The sequence below is a fragment of the Rhinolophus sinicus genome, chromosome 4, assembly GCF_057876585.1.
Source record: "Rhinolophus sinicus isolate RSI-liver-muscle chromosome 4, RSI-T2T, whole genome shotgun sequence".
Taxonomy (NCBI): domain Eukaryota; kingdom Metazoa; phylum Chordata; class Mammalia; order Chiroptera; family Rhinolophidae; genus Rhinolophus; species Rhinolophus sinicus.
The window spans coordinates 12641437-12666010 of record NC_142504.1 but is presented as its reverse complement, the minus strand read 5'-3'; the positions used below and the strand labels follow the sequence as shown (position 1 = coordinate 12666010).

At 44.7% G+C, this 24574-nt stretch overlaps 1 protein-coding gene across 2 annotated transcripts in view; it reads left to right on the top strand.

The window, feature by feature from the left end:
• CHN2 (chimerin 2) overlaps positions 1-24574 on the top strand; it is a 268716-nt gene that overhangs the window by 221317 nt on the left and 22825 nt on the right. For both annotated transcript variants that reach the window (XM_019726170.3, XM_019726171.3), the window contains one exon: positions 14584-14661. In XM_019726170.3, coding sequence (XP_019581729.2) covers positions 14584-14661 — 78 coding nt within the window. The remainder of the gene's footprint in view (positions 1-14583; positions 14662-24574) is intronic.

Genomic DNA, 24574 nt, shown 5'->3' with positions numbered 1-24574 from the left:
ATATGCTTTGTGTCCTATGAGTAGTCCAAGAACCATTGGCAAATAGGTATAAGTCTAAACCACTACAGCTGGATATGGTGTGACTGTCTTTGAAAATGGTTACTCATATACCAAGGATGCCCTGGTGACTCCTGAAAGTAGCTGCCAGTTTGTTTTTAGAAAAATGTCATCTGGTCCACAACTGTCCAAAACATCTGGTATATTACAGGAGCAAGGAGCTCCATCTGCTGCCAACACCCAGTCATATGTGCAGGGTGAGGAAGTTGAGAGTGAGTGAAGTTTCTGAACCCATTCAGATGTTCACAGGCTGCCCTGCTGTTGTTCACACACTCCCCAAGAGCCTGGAAGGTTCTTTCCTGAATACAATGCTGGAGCCCAGGACCAAAGCCACCAGCCATATTTCCATCCCAGGCCCACTATGAGCTCCAATTTCTTCCTTCTTTCTGTTTGTTTTCTTATAACTTCAGACCCTAATATACACCCCTCGTATCTTTTTCCTTCTGATAGCATCAAACTATTTCAGGAGACAAGCCTGCTTTGGCATTGACACATCTTCATTGCAATCTCGTATTCACTTTGCCATGTGCCTCTGAAGAACGGCCATTCGTGATTCAAATACTTTTAGCCTAATTTAGCTCTCTGGCGATTCTGATCAAATTAAAATGATCATATGTTTTTTAATTGTGGCAAGTCAGAAAAGAAAATTTGTTTCCTATATCACATAAAGTAAAAGTAGCCTTAACTTCAGTTGTCAACACCTTCCTAGCATTGGACGTACTTTGAAAGCATCACCAGCATAATCATTAAAGTTAATTTATTCATTAAATTATATATGCATACATACATAGAAATGAGGCCAGGCATGGATCTGAGCAATTTACAACTTACAACTTAAATTGCACATTTAATTATGAGGCACCTACTATTATTATCCACATTTCATATTTGAGGAAATGGGACATCACGAGGTTAAGTAACTTGGCATAAGGTCACCGAGCTGGGAAGAGCTGGAGCAGGAATTTGAACCCAGACAACTTAGCTCCAGAGTCTTTACTTTTAACCAGGAATTCTTAACAAATGAAAACCTCTCGCCATATTTATAGTTTAATTGCCATTTCTATAACCATGGGGTTTGATAAGCACACAGCATTTTCAACTGAAATAGTACATGGCCCACTACAGTGTTTGCTTCTTACACAGCTCTTCAGGAGATGGCTGGAAACCCTTAGTTATTGATAAAAATAAAAAATGGAGTCATATTTCATTTTTATTGTTATAAAAGTAGCGTAAAACAATTAAACTACAAAATGTATAAGTTCTTTAAGATAGAAGCACCTCTATCCCAAATCATTATTGAAATATTAGAAAATGTGAACTCTCATTGCTATATTATACATGTTAAGATGTAATTTTCTGGGACTGAATAAAATTATTTAGAGAAAATCTATGTTATATGAACATTATTTTTATTCTTTTATTTTTGGACTCTTACAAGCCATTATATAATATATATATATGATAGAAGCAGTATTTTTATTTTAAAACTTTTATGTGTCTTGGCTAAAGGTCAAAATCTCTTCAGGGATTTAACCTAAATCATGTTTTTACATGAAATAGTGTTCTCTCTTGCATTCGGAAAGATTTTAATTTATATTAATAAAGGCCATAAAATGGTATGTTTTAGGCTCCCCAGAGACTGAATCCTTCCTTAATGCCTGCTGGATTAAGTTTTCGTTTCCAATAATGTTACTCATTTATTTTGCATCTCTGAGAGTTTCTTTAAATATATTATAGCTACGAGAGCCAGACCACAGAAGACTCTAATGCTTTAGATTTATCCAGTTTCTAGTTAAGTTTAAAACTTACCTAATTTTTCTTCTAAGGTAAAAACTAATATAAAACAAAACTGATGCAAATCAGGAGAAAAAGTTATTTTTTTCTCTGTGGCAAAATTTTGTTTTTTGTTCCTCATTCCAATTATAAAGGTAATATAACTAAAGGAATTTTGAAAAATAAAGAAAATATAGACCCTGGTCTATTTCCTTACAGTGACTGCCTATGCATTGAAATTTTTAAATATACTGGTAAACATAGTACATTTATAATTTTGTATCCTTTTTTCCACATAGCATATTACAGCCGTGTCACTGTACACTCATCAAAGACACCGTTTTTGATTGCTGGATGAGTGCCATACTTTGGCTATTTCCTAATGTTAGCACATGCACAATATAGTTCATTTTTAATGTTAGAAACAATGCTGCTATGAATGCCGTTCTGTATTTAGGATCATTTCCTTAGGCTAGATTCTTAGAAATCGAATTACAGAATCTTGAAGAGTATTAATATTTTGAAACTCTTGATACATATGAGCAAATTACTTTCTGAGATGATTTTAACAATATCCACTGTCTGGCAATTTCCTGCCTAGGTCTGATGTACTTTTTAATGACTGAGTGTGTGAGTGTGTGTGTGTGTGTGTGTGTGTGTGTGTGTGTGTGTGTGGCTTGTTGAACTTGTGCACCCTGGCACAACGTGGATATTGACCAGATCTGTTGTTACATAGTGGAAACAGCTTGGACCTGCAGTGCAACCTGGCTTTTGTCCTGGCTCTACACCTAACTGGCTGTGAGCACTTGGGCAACTAACTTACCTTTCTGCTCTTTGTAAAAAGGGGCGGTTGGGCCCCACCAGACACATTCATTTATTTATAAACCTTTGAGTGCTCTTTATGGTTCTTGGTGCCAAAGAGATTAGAAAATTTCAATATAGGGTTCTTTCTCAGGACCTGGCGCTTGGCTGGGGGACACATACATGGAGGCAGAATTGCATGAAGTGGAGGAATATGCCTTAGGAATGCAGCAGGTGTTGCGTTCAAATCCTACTTATTAGTCATGCAATCTCGAGGGCTAAGAACTCGCTCAGTTTCGGTTTCCTTGTCTGTGGAATGGAGGTTACATTGCCAGGTCACAGAAGTGTTGTGCACATTCAATGAGAGAGCAGTTAATCTGCCTGGCACAATATGTGCTCAATAATTGTTAAGGTCATTGTTTTCCATTTTGTTGCTGAGGTGATTCTGATACATTTGGTAAGTTTTAAGTGGTAGGGAACATGTGGGCAGAGGCATGGCTTCACCAAAGACTATCTATCATGTGTTCAAAGACTGGGCCCTGAGCATTAAAAAAATGTGGGGGAGTGGGAAGAGGCACAGTGTATATGGGGGTCAGAGTCACAGGCCACGTCTAAGGAACATTTCAGTTCTGATAGGCTGTGGTGGCCACTGCACAGAGGTGGAATGGACCCCCCCACCCCAACCCAGAATTTGGTTAGCTGTTGACATTGATGATGCCACATGTCTGTCAAGAAGACATGAAAATTTTTATCAGTCACACGATGAATGAGACTTTCGGGGGAGAGCAAGACAGACTCCTGAGCAGCTCTGTAAAGGCTTGAGCAAGCATGGAGGGACAACTGTCTTAGGGTTTTATTGGAGTTTGGGGGTGGCACTAAGAGAGGCAGCCTGCACCAGCAGAGGCTGGCATGGTTTTGACGTCCCACTGGCACCAAGGGAGGGCCATACAGGCCTTCTGATCAACTGAGAGCTGTCAGCCGTCAGAGGCCAAAAATGGAGTCAGACTCTTTGCTACGTGGGCGGTGGTTTTCTGATGGGCAAAGGAAACTCCAGTGGTTTTCTTCCTTTCATCAAAGTTAAAACAAACAGTCTCGCTGGCTTCCACCCCTCTTTGCTGCTCCAGGAGCTCTCTTCCCATGCTCTCTTAAAGCATGTACATCAGGTTTTCCCTCCCTGCTCCTTGGAAACAGCTCCTGTCAAGGTGATCGCTCACTTTCACGGTGCTAAAGCCTATGATTCTTCCTCATCCTCCATCACACCTGACCTGTCAGCAGGTACTAGGCACCATTGGCCATCCTTTCTTTCGGCTTCCAGATCAAACTTGCCTTCTCTTTCTCTTTGGCTAGTTCCTTCTCAATGTGCTGACCCCATAATGGTTTGAGTGTCCCAGGGCTCAGTCCTGCGGCCTCTGCTCTTCTCTGTCCCCATTCCCTCTCTTGTTCTAAATCCGTCTCCCCAGGACAGCTCCCCGGAGTGTATCTGCAGCACCCAACTGTCCCTGGCACTGCAGGTTTCTATGTCGAACTGCTTATTCTATGTTTAATACACCCAAAGTGGAGTACCTGGCCTTCTGCCTCTCTCTTGCCTCTCCCACGTCTCCTCCATCGACCTATTTGCTCAGGCCCCAAACTGTGCCCTTATCCTGGAGCCCGCTTCTTCTCTGGCGCTTTACATCCAACCCGTCAGCTAATCCTACGGACTCTACCTGGAAATGATATCCAGACTCTGACCACTCCTCGCCACCTCCACTGCTGCCTCTCTGGTCCAAGCCACTGTCTTCTTTGCGTCTGGATTTCTGCAGGAGCCTGCTAACCGGACTCCCTGCATCTACCTTGGCCCCCTACAGGAATGAACACAGTAGGCGGACTGATACTTTTAACAAACTTAGATCGTACCCCACGCAGGTTCAAAGCTGGGCAGTGGCTGCTCACATCTCTTAAAGTAGCAGTGGAAGTCCTTACACTCTCGGGAGGCCCTGGTGCTCCACGTCAGCTCCCAGGACACCTCGCGCTAGCCCCCCCCGATCTTTGCAATTGTCTGAACGTGCCAGCTTTGCTCCTGCCCAAAGCCTTTGCATGCACTGTCCCCTGTGCCTGGATGCTCTGCCTCCTGGTATCAGCATGGCTCACCCCATCACTTCCTGCCAGTCTTTTCCCAAATATTGCCTTCTCAATGAGGCTTTTCCTGACCATCGTGTTTTAGATTGCATTCTCCCTCCCCATAACTCTATCCTATATCCTTGCTTTATTTTTCTTCATAGCACTTATCACCTTCTAGAAGAATATATAATGTACTAATTGGTTTTGTTTATTGTCTGATCTCCCAAAGAGCAGAGATTTTTATCTGTTACTCTATGTCGTTGACTTAGAATAGCATCTGATATATAATTGATGCTTAATAAATATTTGCTGAACAAGGGAAGGAGGGAAGGGAGGAAGGAAGGAAGGAAGGAAGGAAGGAAGGAAGGAAGGAAGGAAGGAAGGAAGGAAGGAAGGAAGGAAGGACCTGTGTTTGAAACAATGTGTCTGAGAATAATTTTATTGCATTAAAATAGAACTGAGGTCAAGTTGCATGTGTCATTTCGTACTGAGCCATCTTTCAGGAATATATGAGTGCTCACATATAAGCATCACAGTCTTTCTTCCCAGAGCACGTGGTGGCTGGCTGAGGTGTCCACATCGTCACATATACTCTGACGTTCCATCTGGGAAGGGGCTGTAGAGCCATAGACTTCGTATAAGGTGGTTGTCCCAACACACAAATATGAGGTCCAATTGTAGAATTTGAAAATCACAATCACCACTTACACAGGAGACCAGAAATAAACTTAGGTTCACATTGGCAATAGGCAAGCATCCATATTTTAGAACCACTGAGTTTGTAAACATCCCCCAGGAACTAAAATGGGCCGTATCAGCTACACAGCTGTGAATGGTGTCAAGGATTATTTTGTTTGGGTGATCATTCACTATAAAAAGCACAGAAGGGGGTTTGAGGGTTATTTTTGTGTGTGTTTTGGTGGTTTTTGTTTTGTTTTGTTTTTTTGCATGAAATTTTGAAAAACCATTTAATAGGTGTCTCTGTTGTTTGCAATGTGGGAGACAGTTTATATGCAGAAAACAGCTAGTTAATTTGAATTTTTTTCTTTCAGTAAAGGTGCCCCTTATTCTCACTGCTAAGCAAAGAATTAGTAGAATGGTAGCTTGAGGCTGTGTTTGGGACATTCTGCTCTGCAGATTGCCATACTGCTGTGTGCCAAGAAAACGTAATTCAGCAAACTTACAGCCTCTGGCAGAGATTTCCCAGGCTCAACTGAGTGAGCAATGGTGACAGGGAGGGGGTAAGAGGGAAATACATGTGGTTGTACGATACAGTTGGGTGTCTTAAACCAGGAATTGAGCAGTTTTGACTTATGTAATAAAACCCAGAAGTCAATCATTTGGGTACCCTACTTCTTGGCCAGAGGTGGGGAGACACATGACAGCAAGGAAACTACAAAGAAAAGGAGGTAAATACGGAATAGGGGAAGAGAGACCATAGGGCAAAAAGGAAATCAGCAGCTGGGAGCTGTGTGATAGCCGCGGCTCCCTTCACACGTGCACTGTTTCCTTGGGTCTTAGTTTTACAACAGTTTGCCTAAAATATCGGAGAGCAATGTAAAGCGGTTTGACTCAACAAACGGTCCATTCTCTCAAAAATAACCCTGCCAGACTTTCTTGTACTCAGCATTTGAGAAATTTGATTAAGATTTTTCAAGTTCTCATTTAAGGAAATGGATGACGACACTCGGCTGTAAAAGTTTTGTATTTTTTTCCCTCTTTCAAAAACTGCACAGAAAAACAAAACAACAAAAAAAGCAAATGCGTGAGATGCTTAATGCAACCTAAAATGTCTTTCCCTATAACGTGGCGTATCTTTTGTTTCTACATGTAAGGACCCTGTGAGAAACATCAGCAATTAGCCCCAATTGTTGACGTCAGTCCAATACAAGAGCTGGAGGAAAGAGTCTGAGAAGGACGTCAGTTGTAACACTGACAGTCAATCAACCCAGAAAGCATCAGATTATTTATTTGCTTCGAAACAAAGTCATTTGGTCCATGTTAGAAACCACACAAGCCCTTCAGTTTGGGGTGAACGCTGAACGTTGGGACTAACGTGAAATGAGTCGTAAGAGAAGCAGCGAGATGGGTCCTCCCCCGCTTTTGTGTTTCTGCATTGAGAGTGGACATCTGTCCCTAGAGAACAATTACAGTGGCAGCTGGACATGTTGTGTCATCAGAGATAAAGGCCTCTCCTCCTCAGACCAGAACGCAGCAGGTTTGGAGGTCACCAGGAGATTTAGGAACCCGCCAGATCAGGCATCCGTACCTGATGCTCTGATGGACACAAATCAAGCCAGGGGTTACTCAGCCTTAACTAGCACTTCGGTGGGAAGGATGGCAGGGTCCCACCCTAGTCACTCATTTCTTTAGCCGTCATGGGAATGAGTTTGCAGTTCAGTCATATCTTTTTGTCATCCCCCTTCTCTTTCAGGACCGAAAACCACAAGCAAATACTATAACAAACACAAACAAGGCAGTTTTTAGAGGGAACAAGGAAGATTTATTTGGCAGTATAAGGAAGTATCCAGCCTACATAGGATCAAACAGGCCGGGCCTAGTAACATTGATGATAAAAACACTCCTTTGATTATCATTCAGCAGTTTGGGCTTATTTTACTTGATATTTGTACTTTTTTCACTTGCCAAGGTAAATAGTTAGCCAGATCTAGGATGCCACAGCCAGAGCATAATGAAAGTCTTGCTGCCCCTCTCTCCAATATATATATTTTTAGACACTGAAATAATGAGTTGTAAACATACGCTCAGTATACCCATATCCAGCCATTAAAAATATTGAAGTGTGACCCACAGAGAGTGAAAATAAAAGAAAAAAAGAAACAGATTTCCCACCACTGCTCTGAGTTGAATGAATGCCTGCAGCATTTTACTGACTCTGGCAGGATCTAATGTTTTGTGGCTTTGGGGAAATCACACGCAACCCCACAACCCCAGCCGTGTTATGGGGGATGGGAAGTGAGCGACTAAGAAAAACGCATGACCACGCTGCCTTTTGTAAACGCAGAAGTCCTTTTGATGGAAGGCAAGGAAAGCAGTAAGACTGCAAAAAGAAAGCAGGTACATTTATTTTTCAGGCGACCAAACTTGCGTGAGTGCCATACTCGTGTTGGCCTCACGCTCGTCCCTGGAGAGAGCGTTAACACAAGAACTGTGGGGAGGGCGCCATTTTAAAAGTTTGTCAAAAGTCCTTTGGGAACCTGTGTCAGTGGGCTCTTAATAGTCATCACCGCTGATTTGCTACAACTGGAATGCCAGCGATTTCCGTGGAGAGACAACCAGGAGACCCGGCTCTAGGCCCCAGAACATGCTGGTGAGGACCTCGTTTCCTCATTTGTCAGATGCGAATGACACCACTCTACCTGCTTCATAGAGGAAAGAGATCATATCACATCATTTACTCCACAAATATGCTACTTTTACTATCATTCTAGTCCCAAACCTGGCCACGTCCCCAAGGGCCTGCCTCTGGGACAGAGTCCCCCTGTTTCCAGTCCCCCCTCTTGTGGTACCAGGTATGTGATAACCTGGTCAAAAGGAAACCCTGAAGGGCACGGCCTGTGGATTTTATATCAGAGATTCCCAAGAATAAACCGACGAGACGATAGCTAATGTTGATGATAAACTCCACCGGGGTCCTTTGACCTCCGGAGAGTTTATAGCCATGGACCTCATTCATTCAGCAAAATTTAGTAAGCACCTACTCTGTGGCAGGTCTGAGGTATGACACTGGGCTCTTAAATGTGACCCAAGTACACACAGCGTCTGGTCTCATAAAGTTAGCAGCCTAGGGGGAGTCATAGATAATAATTTAAAAACCATACGGCTAAGTTACTGCTATAAAGTCTCAAGGTGATCGGAGGAAAGGGATGGGACACTGGAAAGACGAGAGGAGCCAGAACACACAGACCCCTGTAGGCCGTGGTATGGATTTTTGCCTTTAGCTGAAGAATCTGTGGAGGTTTCCAGTGGCATGCTGGGAGGTAGGGGTGACATGGGCATGAGTAGAAGAAGCATGATCACATTTTGTGTTTGAAAGGGTAGCGATTCCTTTGGCAGGGATGGGGGATGTTCAGTATCACTCACCAATGTCACGTCTCCGTCTTCTCTAACAGTCCCTCTGAACTGAAGGCCTTGAGATTACTCCTGGGGTTCTCAATGCTAGGAACGCATTAGACTCCCTGGGAGGATGGTTTTAACATCCGGGGCCCATCCCCAGAAGTTTGGATTTAGTTGGTCTGGGGTGGGTGGTGCTTGAGCAAGGTGTTTATTTGTTTGTTTGTCCCCAGGCAGTCACTCTAATGATCTCAAGGTTGAGACCCACAGGTTCATTTCATTGGGTCATTTCTTATTATTTTTTTTATGATGACTGTCTGTCTGTTATCTGTCTGTCTATGGGTTCATCTAATTCTTTGTCTAAAGACCTTCTTAACAGAATTCTAGAAATAGAATCATCGGATCAATGCACATGAGGCATTTGATGCATTGCTCATTGTTTCCCCAGACGAGCCGCTTCCTACAGACGTCAGCTGTATACTCGAGAGCGCCCATAACACCTTGGTCAGCACTAGGAGTGTTGACTTTCATTCCATGTATTGCCACGAGGCAGCAAATGCCCACAGCTGCAGGGTCGTGTTTGTAGCAGGGGTGTTGTGTGGGCTTTCAACAGCTACGGAGACCTCAGACTCCAGAGACAGAGCGAGAGGAGCCCCAGCACAAGGACTAGGGTGGGAATAGTGGGGAAACACTGGCTTGGGGCGAATGACCACATGTTCGATGAGTCCTCTTTAAAGCCCAGAACTGGAATTTACTTGAAGTCTGCAGGAGAACTGCAGGTTGATGGTCAATCACCTTTTCTGGAAAGTGGTACTAAGAAGGCAGAATGTCATTGTCCGCAGAGGTGGGCCTGCCCGAACCAGGAGGAGAAGGGACCATTGGTTAGATGAACTTCTGAGGTCCCCTCTGGGCTTTTGGTGCTAGGTTATTAAAATCAGCACAGAGGGAAGGGTGTTCATCTTTCTCCCACCAACCCCATTTCCTGGGCACTTTACATGTATGCAGTTCACCCCAAACACACACAGGCTTTGTTTTCCTGTGTCTCCCTGCCCACTGACCCATCATTGGCTCTTTGTCTTCCCCTGACAACCTTGCACTGCCTTCTTGTTGCCTGGCTCTTTCTTGCGTTCAGGATCCTAATGACAGAGAGAAAGAACAGTGAGAGGCCGTAGAAAATAGAATCCCAACCCTTATTTATACAAGAGGGAAAGGGAAGTGGTGAGCTTATTGCACCATTTATTTATAGCCCCACCTACTTCCCAAAGTAACTTAAGCAGTGCCTGCTTTGGAAGAGGTGCCGCGGAGAACAAGTCTCCTTTTTCAGAACCAGACCAGGAAACACCAGTCCTGTGAGTTGCTAACAGGTTAACAATGGGGAAAAGAGTAATTCTGGCATCTAACCCCTGAGTATTTTTTAATGTGAACGTTATTTGGATGAGAGGCAGTGGAGAGGGTGGTTAAAAGCATCAGTTTAGTGTATACCCCAAAGAACTGAAAACAAGTGTTCAAACAAAAACTTGTTCAAGAATGTTCTTAGCAGCACTCCTCGAACTAGGCAAAAGATCAAACAACCCAAATTTCCATCAGCTGATGAATGGAGAAACAAAATGTGTCCTATTGCTAACAATGGATTATCATTCCGCAATAGAAAGCAATGAACTACCAAGCTACCGCATGGATGGACCTTGAAACCATGATAAGTGGAAAAGAAGCCAGACACAGGAGGCTATATGTTGCATGATTCCACTGCTATGAAATAGTCAGAATAGGCAAATCCAGAGATAGAAAGCAGATTGGTGGCTGTGATGAATGCACTTAATGCCACTGAATTGCTGAATTGTGTACTTTTAAAGGGTTAAAATGGTAAATTCTATGTTATGTGTATTTTACTACAATAAAAAAATAAAGAAACTTGTTCTTGGGGGCGGGGGGTGGAGTGGGGGTAGAAGCATAGACCTGGTTAGTCGTGCTTGGGTTCTAGCCTCAGCTCTACCATTTACCATCTGTGTGACCTTGGGCAAGTCACTTAAGCCCTCATTTCCCATTTCCTCATCTGTACAGTGGAGATAATTATAACAGTACTTACCTCAAAGGGTTATAATCTTAAATGAGTCAGTATATGTTAAGTTCACAGTGTAATGCCTGGCATATAGAAAGCATGCTATGAATACTTGTGTTGCTCATCCAATCCAGGTATTCTCAACTGCAGGCAGCTTTGCCTCACAGGAAAGATTTGGCAATGTCTGGGGACATTTTTTATTATCACAGGGAGGGGACTGTGCTGGCATCTAATGCGTGGGAGCCAGGGACACTGCTAAACATCTTACAACAAAGAATTATCTGGTCCCAAGTGTCAATAGCTCCAAAATTGAGACTGTCCGATTTAAACGGCGTATGTGGGGAAGTGCGCTTCATCTAATGAATGTATAGCTAACAATAGGTCAGATAGGAAATTTTGTTAGAAAAAGATGGTCAGCAAAAGTATTCAGTGTCCACGTGTCTAAGAACATGTATTAGTTTTTGTGGGGGCGATCAAAGGAGCCAAGGCGCTGCCCTTGAGACGCTTGGCTAAAGAAGAGTTCCGTGTGATGGAGTTCTTTAAGAGGGAAGTTGGCACCATAACACATCTGTAATCATTTTTCCCTTTCATAGGGGGTGATCTGGGGTCGCCCACTCCCCTCACAGTAATGCTCCCTCAATACCAACACTTCTGTACGGGCACATCTGAAGCGAACACTGCCGTTCCTTCACGAGTCTGAATGTGTCTTGTGTTTGGGTAAATTCTATGGAGCAAATATCTGAAAAAGAAATCACTGTCACCCATAGAAATAAAAATTACTTGTCACAAGTAAAGGCACAGGCACAAGAGAAAATATTAAATCTCCTTGGATTCACCCGCCCGTATACCAAAAGGAAAAGGAGACCCTTTTGCCCGCTTTCCATTTAAAGAGTTATTGTATCGGATTCTAAAGACATGTAGCCATTGAATCAGCCTAGTTCAGATCACGGAATCCATTCTTACACAGAAGGGCTCACCGTCAAAAGTCTCTTGATTTGCTGGCAGCAAAGGTTTGAGAACAGACCCTTATTTCTCCTGTCTGTCTTTTTTGCCTTTAGGCTAAGGATTCGAAGCCTTTCCATTGTATACCATGCTTTCACTCAACCTCTGTGAGTGGCAGTGTCCTTTAGGATGGGGCAGTGGGAAGGGGGGCTAAGGAGTCTGGCGGAGCCCATCACAAGGGCAGACCCCCGGACGTTCAGGTCCTTGGCAGCTAATGCACGGCAGTGAGTGATCGTTGGATGGGGCAGGAGACCCCACCCCATACGGTCGCCTTTGCACACCTCCCTCCACAACTCTAGCTTCCCATATGTGCAGGTACTTTCTAGCAACTTCTATTTATTATCTACTATGGTGAGGAATTTTGTTAGACACTTTTATGGGGAAACAAAGGTGAATTAGACGTAGAGCATGTCACCGTGACTTCTCAAGATGGCAGAGGTATAAGACCTCTTATAAATCACTCTAAGATAGAAAGTCATAAGTGCTCTAGGAAAACTAGAAAACACACTATGGGATTTTAGAGAAGAGAGTTTGCTTCCAATGGAGAGTTCGGAGAAGTCTTTTTGGAGAGGGTGGCATTTGAGTTAGAATGTGAATGTTGGTGAAATGTGAACGTGTTGAAATGATGCTGGAATATGCTAAAGGATAGGAGAAGCTACTGAAGTGAGAAGGTGAGAGTGTCAGAGAAGAGGTTTTGTAGGATCTGTCAATGGGGGAATATAGGGAAGCAGATGAGCTGGATTGATTGGGATGAGCTCATGAAAAACCCGCAATGCCAGAACATGGTGAAGTCATAGAGAATCACTGACATTTTCTGGGCAGATGGAGTGGTGGCTGGACTAAGAATACTGTGTGCGGCTGTGTGTAAGGTGTACTAGCAAGTTATGAAGGGTCTGAGCTAGTGTGGGGCACGCGTGGTAAGGAGGGAAGACTTCGCCAATATTTCAGATAAAGCATTTGTCAGGATGTGCTGGAGGTTGTGACACCACACTGGCTTTCTTAGGTACCAGGATGTGGTGTTCAGGAGCGTGGGTGCCGGACGCTTAAACCAGCTGCATGTCCCTGGGTAAATTGCTTCACCTCTTGGTGCCTCAATATCTTCATCTGAAAAATGGGAATAAAAGTCTTATTCCTCATACACATGAGCTGAAATTAAATGAGGAAGTGCCTTCTTATTGAGCACAGTATGGCTTTATCGATATCATGTGGCACAATGTTTGGTGTTCAGTAGCTCAATGGAAAAATTGGCTATTATTATTGGAGGTAACAAGAGGATGAAATGGGAGGACGCACTTCTGAACCAAGTTGGAATGATGATGATCGCCAGGAATAAAGAATTCCACAAGGAAAAGACTGATCTTTGGTTACTCTCCACAAGGCTGCTTGGAGGGGCTGGCGTAGGGGACCATGCGTCAGTAGAGGACGGAATGAGCTACATGGTCCAGTCATCCACGTTCCTCTTGCTTTCTCATTGCAAAGGCATTGATGTTACTGTCTGGTGTTTGCTGCATGAAACTTTGCGAGCAGATCAGGAGCACGCTCAAGAAGGAATGATTTCTCATTTCTATTAATGGAGAGACCCGCGACCAAAACTCTGTGGTCCCAGGAGAGACCATCAAACAGACGATGCTTTTTTAAGAGCAAGGAGGGCATTGGGCTTGTACACGAACAGAATGAACATTGAAGATGTGTCATGTCAAAGAAGAGTGACTCTGATATTTTGGGTTGAGTTAAGGAGTCTTGCCTGTGTGGGTCATGGGGGGTTGTCTGTATTTGGCTGGGAGGCGAAGGATGGGAGTTGGGGGATGGTCCCCAAAAACAAGACATCCTACCTCTTATTTTGAAATTTTGGCTGTAAGACTCAGAGCTGACATGTTATGCTCTTCTCCCATGCCCCATTCGGTGCTCAGACTGTTCTAATTTAATGCGTGCATAAGAATAAAAATTAAGCTTTCAAGTGCTGGAGCAGATTTAAAAAAAAAAAAAAAAAAAAGAGACTCAGGCTGTATCCCTATAAGATTAAACAGTCATCGGGGTTTAAAGGTTTAATCTGCTGGAATTCAGCCCAGGATGGGGTTCAGAGCCCCAAAATAATTGGATGCAGTCGCAGGCTTTGAACATCAGAGGTGTGTGTGTGTGTGTGTGTGTGTGTGTGTGTGTGTGTGACATGTGCTAACAAGCAGGAGAGGTCTCTCCTTGGCAGTACGCTGTGGCAGGAGGAAGAAAGCTGCCTGCCCCTGCCTCCCCCATTGATTCCTCACTGGCTGGCTGGATGCAGCAGTCTGGGGGTGCCGTGCGCATGAATGTGTGCTATTGTTCCAGGCACACGTCGGGCTTAAGACATAGCACAAAACAGGCCCGTCCTTATTCAGATGCAGAGCCCCCTCCATCCCTCAGACCGGCCCTTGCAGGTCACATGCCGGAGGCCTCTGCAGACAGGACACAGCTGCCTCAATCTGCTGCCTAGCATTAGCCGCCCTTCGACAACCCTGACAGCCCCGAGCGTCCCAGGCTCCCCAGGGGAAACTGGAAAGATCTGGGGTCCAGGCATTATGTTCTCCGAGGAACTGTGGCTGGAAAATGAGAAAAAGTGTGCTGTGGCTCGGAAACCGAAGCAGGGCAGGAAGCGCCAGGAGCTGCTGGCCGTGGCCTTGGGGGTAAAGGTGGGAATCACAGGCTTTCTTTGGCCTCCTCTCAAACTCTTTGCCTGTCCACAGATCTCGTCCCTGGTCCGAAGGGCCGCCCTCACGCAGAGCGACACCCACTTCAACTATGAGAAGACACACAACTTCAAGGTAAGCAAGCCTCTCGTCCTTCCTCCTGTTATAAAGGGGCAGGTGGACAAGGGCAGGTTATGGTTTCCATCTGGCCTTGGATTGTAAACTAATGAGACAGCAGATGCCTTTGCTTTCCACATTTAGCTACTTGCTTTGTGTCAGGTCACACTGGAGACCTCAGAAAGCGATTTGCTTGATGCCGATGCCTAGAAAACACCTATACGTGTGTTAACGTCATTCTAGAGAATTGGACCCATTTCCCCTTCAGATTCCCAGGTCCAGTGAAAGGAAAACATGCCCAATCGGTGGCATTTACAGATCCTCTCGTGACTGCCGAGCAGTACTTTTCCACTCAGAGCAGCAGTAAGAATCATTGCTATCTCTGAGCAAGTGAAAACAGTTGCCCGTTTCACATTCTGTTTTGTCTTTTGTTTTCGGGGATGCTAACTCCCTTGGTTTATGTGTAGACAGCTGTGAAAGCAGATGACAGGAGATACCATCCAGTAGCGTTTGTTTATGCTCTGGGTGCAGGGGGCACCCTGCTGCCTCGCCAGTCTCCCTTCGCTCACTACCTTGATCCTGCTCACCAGACCAAACAAAAAGATACGGAAAGTTGGTGGGAGTTTAAGTGGATTTTCCAACATGTATTTATAAACTGGAACTACTGCTATCTTCATTTCAGACCAGCACTGGTGGAAACGTCCTGCCATCAGAAAAATATGGCTTATTTCCTTTGCCCTAATGTGTTTTCCAAGAAGGGCTGGGAGGAGATGCTCGTGCCAAATGGCCTGGCTCGAGATGCTTTTGCGTGGAGGAGAGACAGGATAGAGTGAGAGGTTTTACCCTAGCAAACGGGCTGACAGTTTGGAAGTTGGGGAGTGCGGAGATGAAGGATCCAGGACGAAAAGAAGAGGCAGGAGGATCAACTTGTGAATTGCCTTCTTTTTTTCAACTCCTGTTTCCTTTAGGGCCAACAGCCGAAGTGACTGTTGGAACTAGATAGCCCTTTGTCAGAGGTGACCAGGGACACCTGGTTTATTCAGCTGCTTTCTGATCCTTCAGAAGGACACGTGTGTGTTTGTTAAATATACATGTGTGTTAGTTTGGTCTTGTTTGCCCTGCTTCTGTTTTTAGAAAGCAAGCAGCTCAGGCATGTGCAGGCTATAATTGAACAGAAGAATGGAGCCATCGCGCCCTCCATTTTTAGCGTGAGGATGAAGAATTGCTTTATGTGGGTCCTTATCTATGACATGGCTCTTGAAACTTCTCCCATCACCGGAAAGTGACAGGTCTAATTTGGGGCATAAAAAGCCTTCATACTTTTCTCTTTCTTGTTTTCTACATTTACCCTCATTAATAATGGGTTTGCCTTGAGAAAGCATTTTTTCTAACTTTGGGCAGAAATCCCGATCATTTGCATCCTTGGATACACAACCATGGATGGGAGGATGGATCTTCTTGAATTTGCAAATTCTTTTCCTTCCATTTTAATTCCAATTCTTCTGGTTTTAAGGTACAACTGGGACGGTGCCTTACTGTGATACGTGTTTGCATGGGACAGCTTCCTTCTACATCCACTGTGCCTGAGCATGTGTGAAAAACACACGTGCAGGTTTAGTTGGTTAATACTTTCTAGACTCGTTTCAGTTTTCTTAGCTCTGAATGGGAAATGAAGACCTTTCAAACAAAAAGATACCTGAATCTTATTTTCTTAAGTAGTACTGTTGCTAACATGATCTTTATTAGTTATCACTGAAAAACACCCACAGCTTTTTAAATGTTTGCTTAAAAAGTCAATATCTATTTGGTGTAATCTCCTCTAACTTACAACTGTAGAGAAGAAAAAGCAGAGAACAGACAAGTTGTTAGAGAGGCCACCCAAACCAGACAGCAGCATTTCTCTTCCGCGTTTTAAATAGACACCTTTGAGACATAGCGGACGCTTGAGTCGCTGTGTCAGTTGATTGTGGCTTTAAGAATGGCTGGCTGGGGTGGGAGGGGGTGGCTCCCGCTCTCATTCCTTGCCCCTCCCACCCTCATTCAGCCCTCTCCTCACCCCTAACCTACTATCTTTGGAAGACCCTTCCCAAACCAGGCCCCTGCTGTAAATAGAGCAGTGGGTTTCTAGTAACACGACACTGAACTATACTGAAGAAAGAAAACTCTTATCACAGTGCCCTGCCATCTGCTTGGAATTCGTGTAAAATTAAGACATAAAACACAAAGCTTTATTTATGTTGACTTCCAGTAGGCTTTGTCCTGAAATTTTCTTCATTCGTAATTCCGGTTATTATTTGAGGGTGTTCTGTGTATAGCATACAGTAAGCGTTCAGAAAAAGGAAAAAATGATCCCATTTTCATGCTGATAAATCAGCCTAGAGGCTTCCTGCCAGAGAGGCGAATCTGCCAGCTGGTCTTAATGACTCACCCCACAATAAGATTTTTTTTTGCCCCAGTCAGGACTGCTCCCCCAGGTGAAAAGCCCTCTCCTGGCTCTCCCGCAGATACTTCATCAAGAGGAATGACTAGAAACCCCCAACACCACAGGTTGGGAACTCCTGCTCCATTCTCTCAGAAGGCCCCTAGTCACTGCTCTTGAGTGCGTTATCTACTGTCCTTACCTTGGAAAGTGTGTCTAGGAAAAGCCAAAATTCAGCTCTGGGAACAAGAGCTTTCGGAAGCAAATTAATGCAATCATTTATGCACCTCATTTCATGCCATCATTATGTGCTTTTCCACACTGTATGCAGATACGATTGTGGCCCATTTAAATCCATAATTCTCTGGGGTTACCTGCGTATCCCAGGCATGGAAAGGTATTTGTTGAAGAAAAGATGAGATTAACAAACTCCTCTCTGAAATGAACAGTTTGGTGAACACAAAAACATCACTTCCTTATTTAACTCTTATTTCATCTGCATCTCTGCTTATCTAGTGGACTTAATGGAATAGGCACTCTCCTATAAATGCAATAGCTCTCTTTTAGAGGGTCTACCCTGATAACACCTTGTGGCTGAGCTCGGAAAACCTTCAGGCCAGCCAACCCCAGGGCGCCGACAATCTGGATAACTATCCTTCCTTCCCCACGTAGCACAGTGATGGGGGAGCTGTGGCCAGCTTGGTACTCCTGGCCACGACTTGATCTTTGGCGAAGAATTTAGTTCTCCCTGCCTCAATTTCCTCATCTGTAAAATGGGAGTGTTGTAGGGTTTAAAGAATACCTGTAAATCGCCTATGGCCTCCGGCACCCAGTAGGGTTAGCTTCTGTTATTATTTTATTTTTCACTCTTTGTGTCTCTCATTTCCCTCGTGTGTTTATATTTCTCGTTCCCTGTCTCTGTATTTCTTATTTTCCACCCTCACTTCTTCATGCCCTTCTTTCTTTTTTCTGCCATGGCTTTCTTTCTCTCTCATTAACTAGATGTAATAGAAAGATGAAAAAGCGTTCTGGACAGTGCAAAGGACAGGAGTGGAAACCTAGAGTCGGAAATCAGCCAGGAGAGAACAGGGTGCAGGGAAGAGAGCACCTGAGAGAGAGATGCTCACTTCGCATCTAGATACTCAACCGGGAGAGGCCAGATCATGGACAAAAGTGGCCTTGGGCATTGTTTCCACTCAGCCCGCTCAAGTTCTCAGCCTCCGCAGTCTGCATGTGTGTGTACATCACTGGCTGCTTCTACCAGACTCTCTCCATGCACCCAGGCATCCGTACTCCCTGTGTGGAGTATGGATGGAGAGCAGAGATCCAGAAAGTTCTACAGGTTGGAGGGCAAACCACTCTAGCCCCACCTTACTCCATGTTCCCCATGCCCCTCATCCAGTGTCCAACCCTTTCCCAGCCCCTTGCCAGCTTTCCTTTACTCCACAGCACTGCTCACCAGTAGATATTTACCTGTGTGTTTGCCCTTCCCTTACCAGACGGAAACATCCTCCCCGCCACGACCCTAGGAAGGGGTGGGGACAGGGATTTTTGTCTCTTTTACTTCCTGCAGAATCCCATGTCAAGAACAGGTCCTGGCCCAGAGCAGGCTGTCAGTAAATATTGGTCGAAAGCATGTATAGCGGATATCTCATGGCCTCATGGCCCTACCTACCTCTGATGGCACTGTCCCCACCCCTCAGGTAGCCTCATCCATGGCTTGTTGCACTGTTAGTTATGCTTCAGTCCTTCCAGGTAATGGGCCCTTGCCAGGGTCAGCAGACCACACCTAAGAGATGGAGACCGTATCAGAGTGTGTGGGACCAGCTCTCACTCCCCATTTGGCCACAGGGTCTGGCACTGCAGAGCTGCCCAGTGTCTTACACATGGGGAAGCTGGGCCGGGGGTCGGGGTAATACACTTGTCCCGGGTTCCTCCTCTTCTCCCAGCTTCTCTTGTGGTGACTCTCAAAAGCGGCCCTGCCTGGACAAAAGTTAAATGGTTGCCCAGCTTACCTGTTTATGTCCCTCACTCTTTATAGACCGAGGCTGCCACAGAAGCATCCTGTCCACATGGTATACCACGTGTACCTGTGTGCTCGGGTATCATGCTCCCTCTAACACATAAGATCCTGGGGGGGCAGGACTAGACATTTAGGAGGCTGAGAGGGTGTCCTGGGGCCACTGCTAGGACACCTGTCTAGGGTACGGCAGCACCACTACCGCCCACTGTGGGTTTTGTGGCTCTTTTACGGTTTCTGTGCCTATCATTGGTTTGCATTCTTATCAGTTTACTTATCAGTCACTTCTTTGGAATGAGCCAGTTGCTTCATATATGCAAACTGCTCTCTTTTCCCCGTCCTTCTTGACCTCATAAAAATGTGTTAGCCCTTTGTCCCCAGTCATTTGCCTGTCTTGCATTCGCACAGACAGAAATCAACTTCAGAAATGGTTGTGGGTTTTATTTTGTTTCTTTTGTTTTATAATCAGAAAAGGCTGTTTGGGCAGAAACAAATCTGGAACAACTCAAAGGAAAGTCAAACTTCATTGCTTTGAATATAAAATGAGAGCCTCAAAGTGGGACTAGAATAAACAGGCTTGCAAATACTGGGCTTTATGAAAAAAAGATGGTTTCTGCTCCCAAAGTGCTATGAAGAGTCATTTCTTATCTACCTCCTACTGTAGCCTGACTCCACCATTAGAATGGTTAAAAACTCCTTATTTTCAAGTAATAGAACCCCCAGAAACTGTCTTGAGCTAAATGAGAGGCTGTAATACAGGAGGGTCTCATAGAGCCCCCAGCAACTGTTAGAACTCAGGCAGGCGTGGACACAGGAACTGGGAGAGCACTTGGACCCACTTTCTCCTCATCTTTCCCTTCCGTCCCTCCTTTCCTGGCTTCCATCTTCTCTCTCCCTTCCCCACTCCATCTTTTATTCTCTCTCCCTCCCTCCCCACCCCTTCTTTGCTCTCTGCTCTCTGCGTATCAGCCTCATCATTCTCTCCCTGCACAAACATATCAGTCCATATGGTCTGCAGAGACCGTAGCTGATGAGAACTCCCTGGGTTATATGTCCCAAGACCAGCCACAAAATCCAGTTCCAAATTTGCACAGAGAGACTCGGAATAGCCTGACTTGGACCAGGTGTCTGTCGTGCTCAGGTAACTCTGGCCATGGAGCTCCCCCCTGGAAACCTGCAGATGGGGCTACAGGATGCCTGGGGGCGAACAATGCCCAGGTTATGTGTGAAAGAGAGAAATCCTGGGTAGACAGCCGGCAGTCGTCAGCTATCATCCTCTCCTTCTTGTTCTGAAGAATTCCCCTTCAAGTCTCACATCAAAGTTCAACTCTTACCACTGGATTCTGTTTGAAGTGAGTCATGAAGCTACTCTGAGCCTACATATTAATATTAATATTAATATCTGCAAGCCTAGGCATTCCACAGCACAAGTCAGTCTTACCGTCTGGCAGGGTATAAGGAAGCCTCTCTTCTTCTGCTTCTGTGTGTTGTGAAGTGTACCCATCGCCGCTGTGCCATTTGGGAGCCAGGACTAGCCAGCCCTCAGCAAAACTGGGAAGTAAATGAGGTTTGTCTCTGGCCAGCTCTCCACCCTCGACCGCGGGATGGTTTCTCTTGCTCCCTCCCCATGGTCCTGTCTGCCGAGTTACCCATCGGACCACCCTGCTAAGACCTGGCAGCCCTAGGTTCTAGAGCTTAGCTTCTCCTCTTCCACCTCATTCTTCCAGGCGTTGCATTCTGCCGATAGCCTACATAGTACCATTCATTTAAAGTATCACCTGTTTCCTGACAAACTGACCTGGTGTGCTGGAAAACCCTCTCTTCTGTGATTCGCCAAGATTTACTATTGTTCCACAAGCAATCTCTGCTCAATTTGAAAAGGGCTCATTCTGAAAATGACAGCTAAGTTAACCTGGTGGCTGTGTTTTAAATGGGTCCTCCTGAGACCAAGAGCACAATGTCTTTATCCGGTGGAATGTCACTCGTTGCCGAGTTTTCTCACAAGTGAGGAAGCAATTTTGGGGCAAGGGTTCTCACATAGGCGAGTGCCTTCTCTGCCTGCCAGGCTCTGACGTAAAGCTTCTCTTATACCTCCTTGGCATGTTTGTATGTAAATATTGGCGCGCTGTTATTGTAAATCCTTTACAAATAAGCAAAGCCTGGTGGGAAGGGAAGAGGCTTTGACAGCAAACCCAGCAGGGACTCCTTGTTTCGGCCACGCACCAGGGAGTGGCTTGGCCAAGCTGTCCCACAAACGTACACCATCTATTAAGAAGTCTATCCCATATCAAGTGCTTAGCTGTTATTAATTTTATAGTAAGTTTGTTTTATTCCCAAGGACATATCATTCAAAGGGACTATTCTAAGTGACAAAATGGCTGATTCTGGCCTGTTAAGTCCAGAGAAATACTCTGTTTGTGTTTTGTGAGGAGGGGAAAAAAAAGCACCAGTGATCACTGTTCATATTAGTTGGGTATTTTTGAAAGTTCTAATAAGAGGAAGCTGTTTAGACATTTATTTTTTATGCAGCAAATATGGGCTGAGGGCCGATTATGTGCCAGGCACTGCCAGGGGCAGGTACTGACATAGGAATATGAACTTTTCCTCTACTGGGTAGCTTTCAACCAGTGTTTAGCGCCCCAGGGGACATTTGGCAATGTCTGGAGACATTCCTGATTCTCACGACTGGCTTTGCTAATGGCATCTCGCAGAGACCAGGGATGCTGCTGAATATCCTCCAACGACAAGGACAGGTCACCACCATAAAGAGTTATCTGGTCCCAAGGTCAACAGAGCCAAGGTTGAGAAAACTTGCAACAGACAACAGGGAGCCCCTGGAGGGTTTTAAGCAGGGAAGTATCAAAAAAATTTTGGTGCTGGGGACCTCATATACCTGAGAGGAAGTTAGCTACTACAAGAAGATGTCGCCTCATGCAATGGGGAGATTCCCAAAAAGCTATGTGGCACTCAGTGTCGTAGAAATTAAACCATATTTTAAATGCACTAGAACAGCTGCTGAATAGACAGAGTTGGTGGGCGGTCAGCGGTACCGCAGTTGAGGCAGACACCAGCCCCCTGCAGCTTCTGCTCAGGAAAACCCAGAGTCACATGACACAGACTGAGTGATTCCACTGTGCTACTTGTCTCAGCTCTTAAAAGGTTCACTTCAAGGTCAGTATTTCATCTGATCTTGCAAGGAGGAAAAGTTCCAGGTTTAACATAATTTCTCACATGTGTTCAATGTCACATGATTCTGGGAAACGCAATAGATTATAGGAAAAACCCTTGGCTGACATCAGGGCACCAAGGGCTACTGACCACAGACAAGCTGCCTGCCCTCCAGCCCCTCAGGTGCCTCTGTAAGAAAGCTGGTACTAGGTGACTCCCCAAATCCAGTGCCTTGTAGCTGGACGTGATCTTAGCCACCTCCTGCTCCTCCTCTACGTACATAGAGCAGCTAAGAAAAAAATTGCCTTCAACCCAAGGAGTCCTTTTCAAATCAAAGTAAAAGAATATACTTCTCGTTTGTAACAAACAATAAACATGACAAACTGAAGTGATTTGGTTTTAGTCTAGAGCGGTGATTCTCTACCAGGGTCACTGTGCCCGCAGGGGCACCTTTGGCAATGTCTGCAGACATTGGTGACGGTTCCAGCTGAGGAGTGCTACCGGCATTGGTGGAGAGAGGCCAGGAGGTTGCTAAACATCCTCCAGTGCGCGAAGGTTTACCCATGTTCATAGCGCCAAGTCTGAAAATCCCTGATGTATACTGATAAGAAAAAGCAAAATTTCTCAACTGTAGCACATCACACGTAGCAATTTCTGCTTCTTACAATCTGGAACCTGGTTGAGCTGATTAGACAGTAGGGCAGTGTCCGCATTGACCCATGAAAACATACTTGTTATGAAACCACCAGGGAATACTGCCTTCCAGATTCAGCAAATGTGAGACAAATAACATCCGGCTCCTTTAGAAAGACGCAAGTCAGGGGATACTCGCTAACCGCCTGAGCTTTCTCTTAACAATTCTTCTTGCTCTTGTTTTTATGAAATGGCCATTCCTGGGCTATTTGTCAAACATACCTTATCTCCTGCAATATCATCTTTTTCTGTTTGGTGTGGTTTTTGAATTCCAGGCAGACCGTGCTTAGTATAATAGTCTTGGACAGACATTCTTCCTGTCTGGGGTAGTTTCTTCCTGTCTGGGGTATTTTTGTTACTGCCCTAAAGTTTGTAAAATATTCTTTTTTCGGAAAAGATAGTCTTGAAAATCAATACACTTCAGAGAATGGAAAAAGCTGATGAGTGACTTTTCCAGATATATGGGGGTATTTCACTGGGGGGAGCTGACCTAATAACTCAACCCAAAGTAAAATGGGCTCAGAGAGAGTAGCCTCGCATTTACAGGTAGCCTACTGTCTAGAGTTTGTCCTTGTGGACCCAAAAGAAAATTGAGCAATATGTCATCCATGAAAATAAACAGTGGCCCATCACAAGAAGGAAATTAGGCAGCGGGCCTAAAATAATGTTTAACTAACTTTATGCTCCCCTCTGTCACCATTTTGTTGGATTTCTGTGAGAATGTGTATTTGTGGGGACACTCAGAGTTATTTGCTATTCAGATATGTATGTCTGCCTTCAATTAATTGTTTGGCTGGAGAAATAAGCTCAAAGGCAGTGGGAATGCACGGATGAAAAAAGATGTTGGTAAGTATGGGTGGGGCTAATAAGCATTAAATGCAATTTTGATGCGTTTATTTTTTTTAAATAGTGGCAAAAAGTGACATTTTAGAAAATCCATGAGTAGCTTATCCTGCATTTCCAGAGCATTCGATAGACCAGATTCTATTTGGTCAATGTGTAGTAAACATTGTAGCTCTTCTCCTAATTTCTAAATATTGAATTTTCATATTTACCCCAAGGTATGGAGATATTTTCCATGTGATTTCATTATCCACTAGAGATGTTCCAGAGCAGAATTTAGTCACTTCTTTTTTTGCATAACCTACAAAAAAAGAATGGCATTAAAAAACCAAGCCCACCTTCATTGGCTTTTGGCTGTGCTCTTTCCTCTTCTTGGAATGTTCTTCCCAAGGACTCTGCCTCCCCAGTGAATACCATCATTTCCCCACCAGCTCAATTTTTCCCAGTGTGAACTCCTACTCATCCTTCAAAACCCAGTTCAAATATCACTTTTCCCAGACTACTCAGGAAGAATTTCTTATTCTCACCACAATGCTGCCATAGGCTAATTATTTACATTGCCTATTTATTCTTGTAGATGAGATCCTTGAGTGCAGGGAGGTCTGTGCTCCTCTGATCTATTTGACCGTGTATGTTTAAGGACTAGTACAATACCAGGTTGAAACTAGGCAATCAGCATGTAAGGGTTGAATAAATGAGTGAATGATGAATGAGTGGGTGGATAGGTGGGTGAAATATGAAATAATTTGTCTCTCTGACATCCTTCCCCCACTAATGTGTAATGCCAT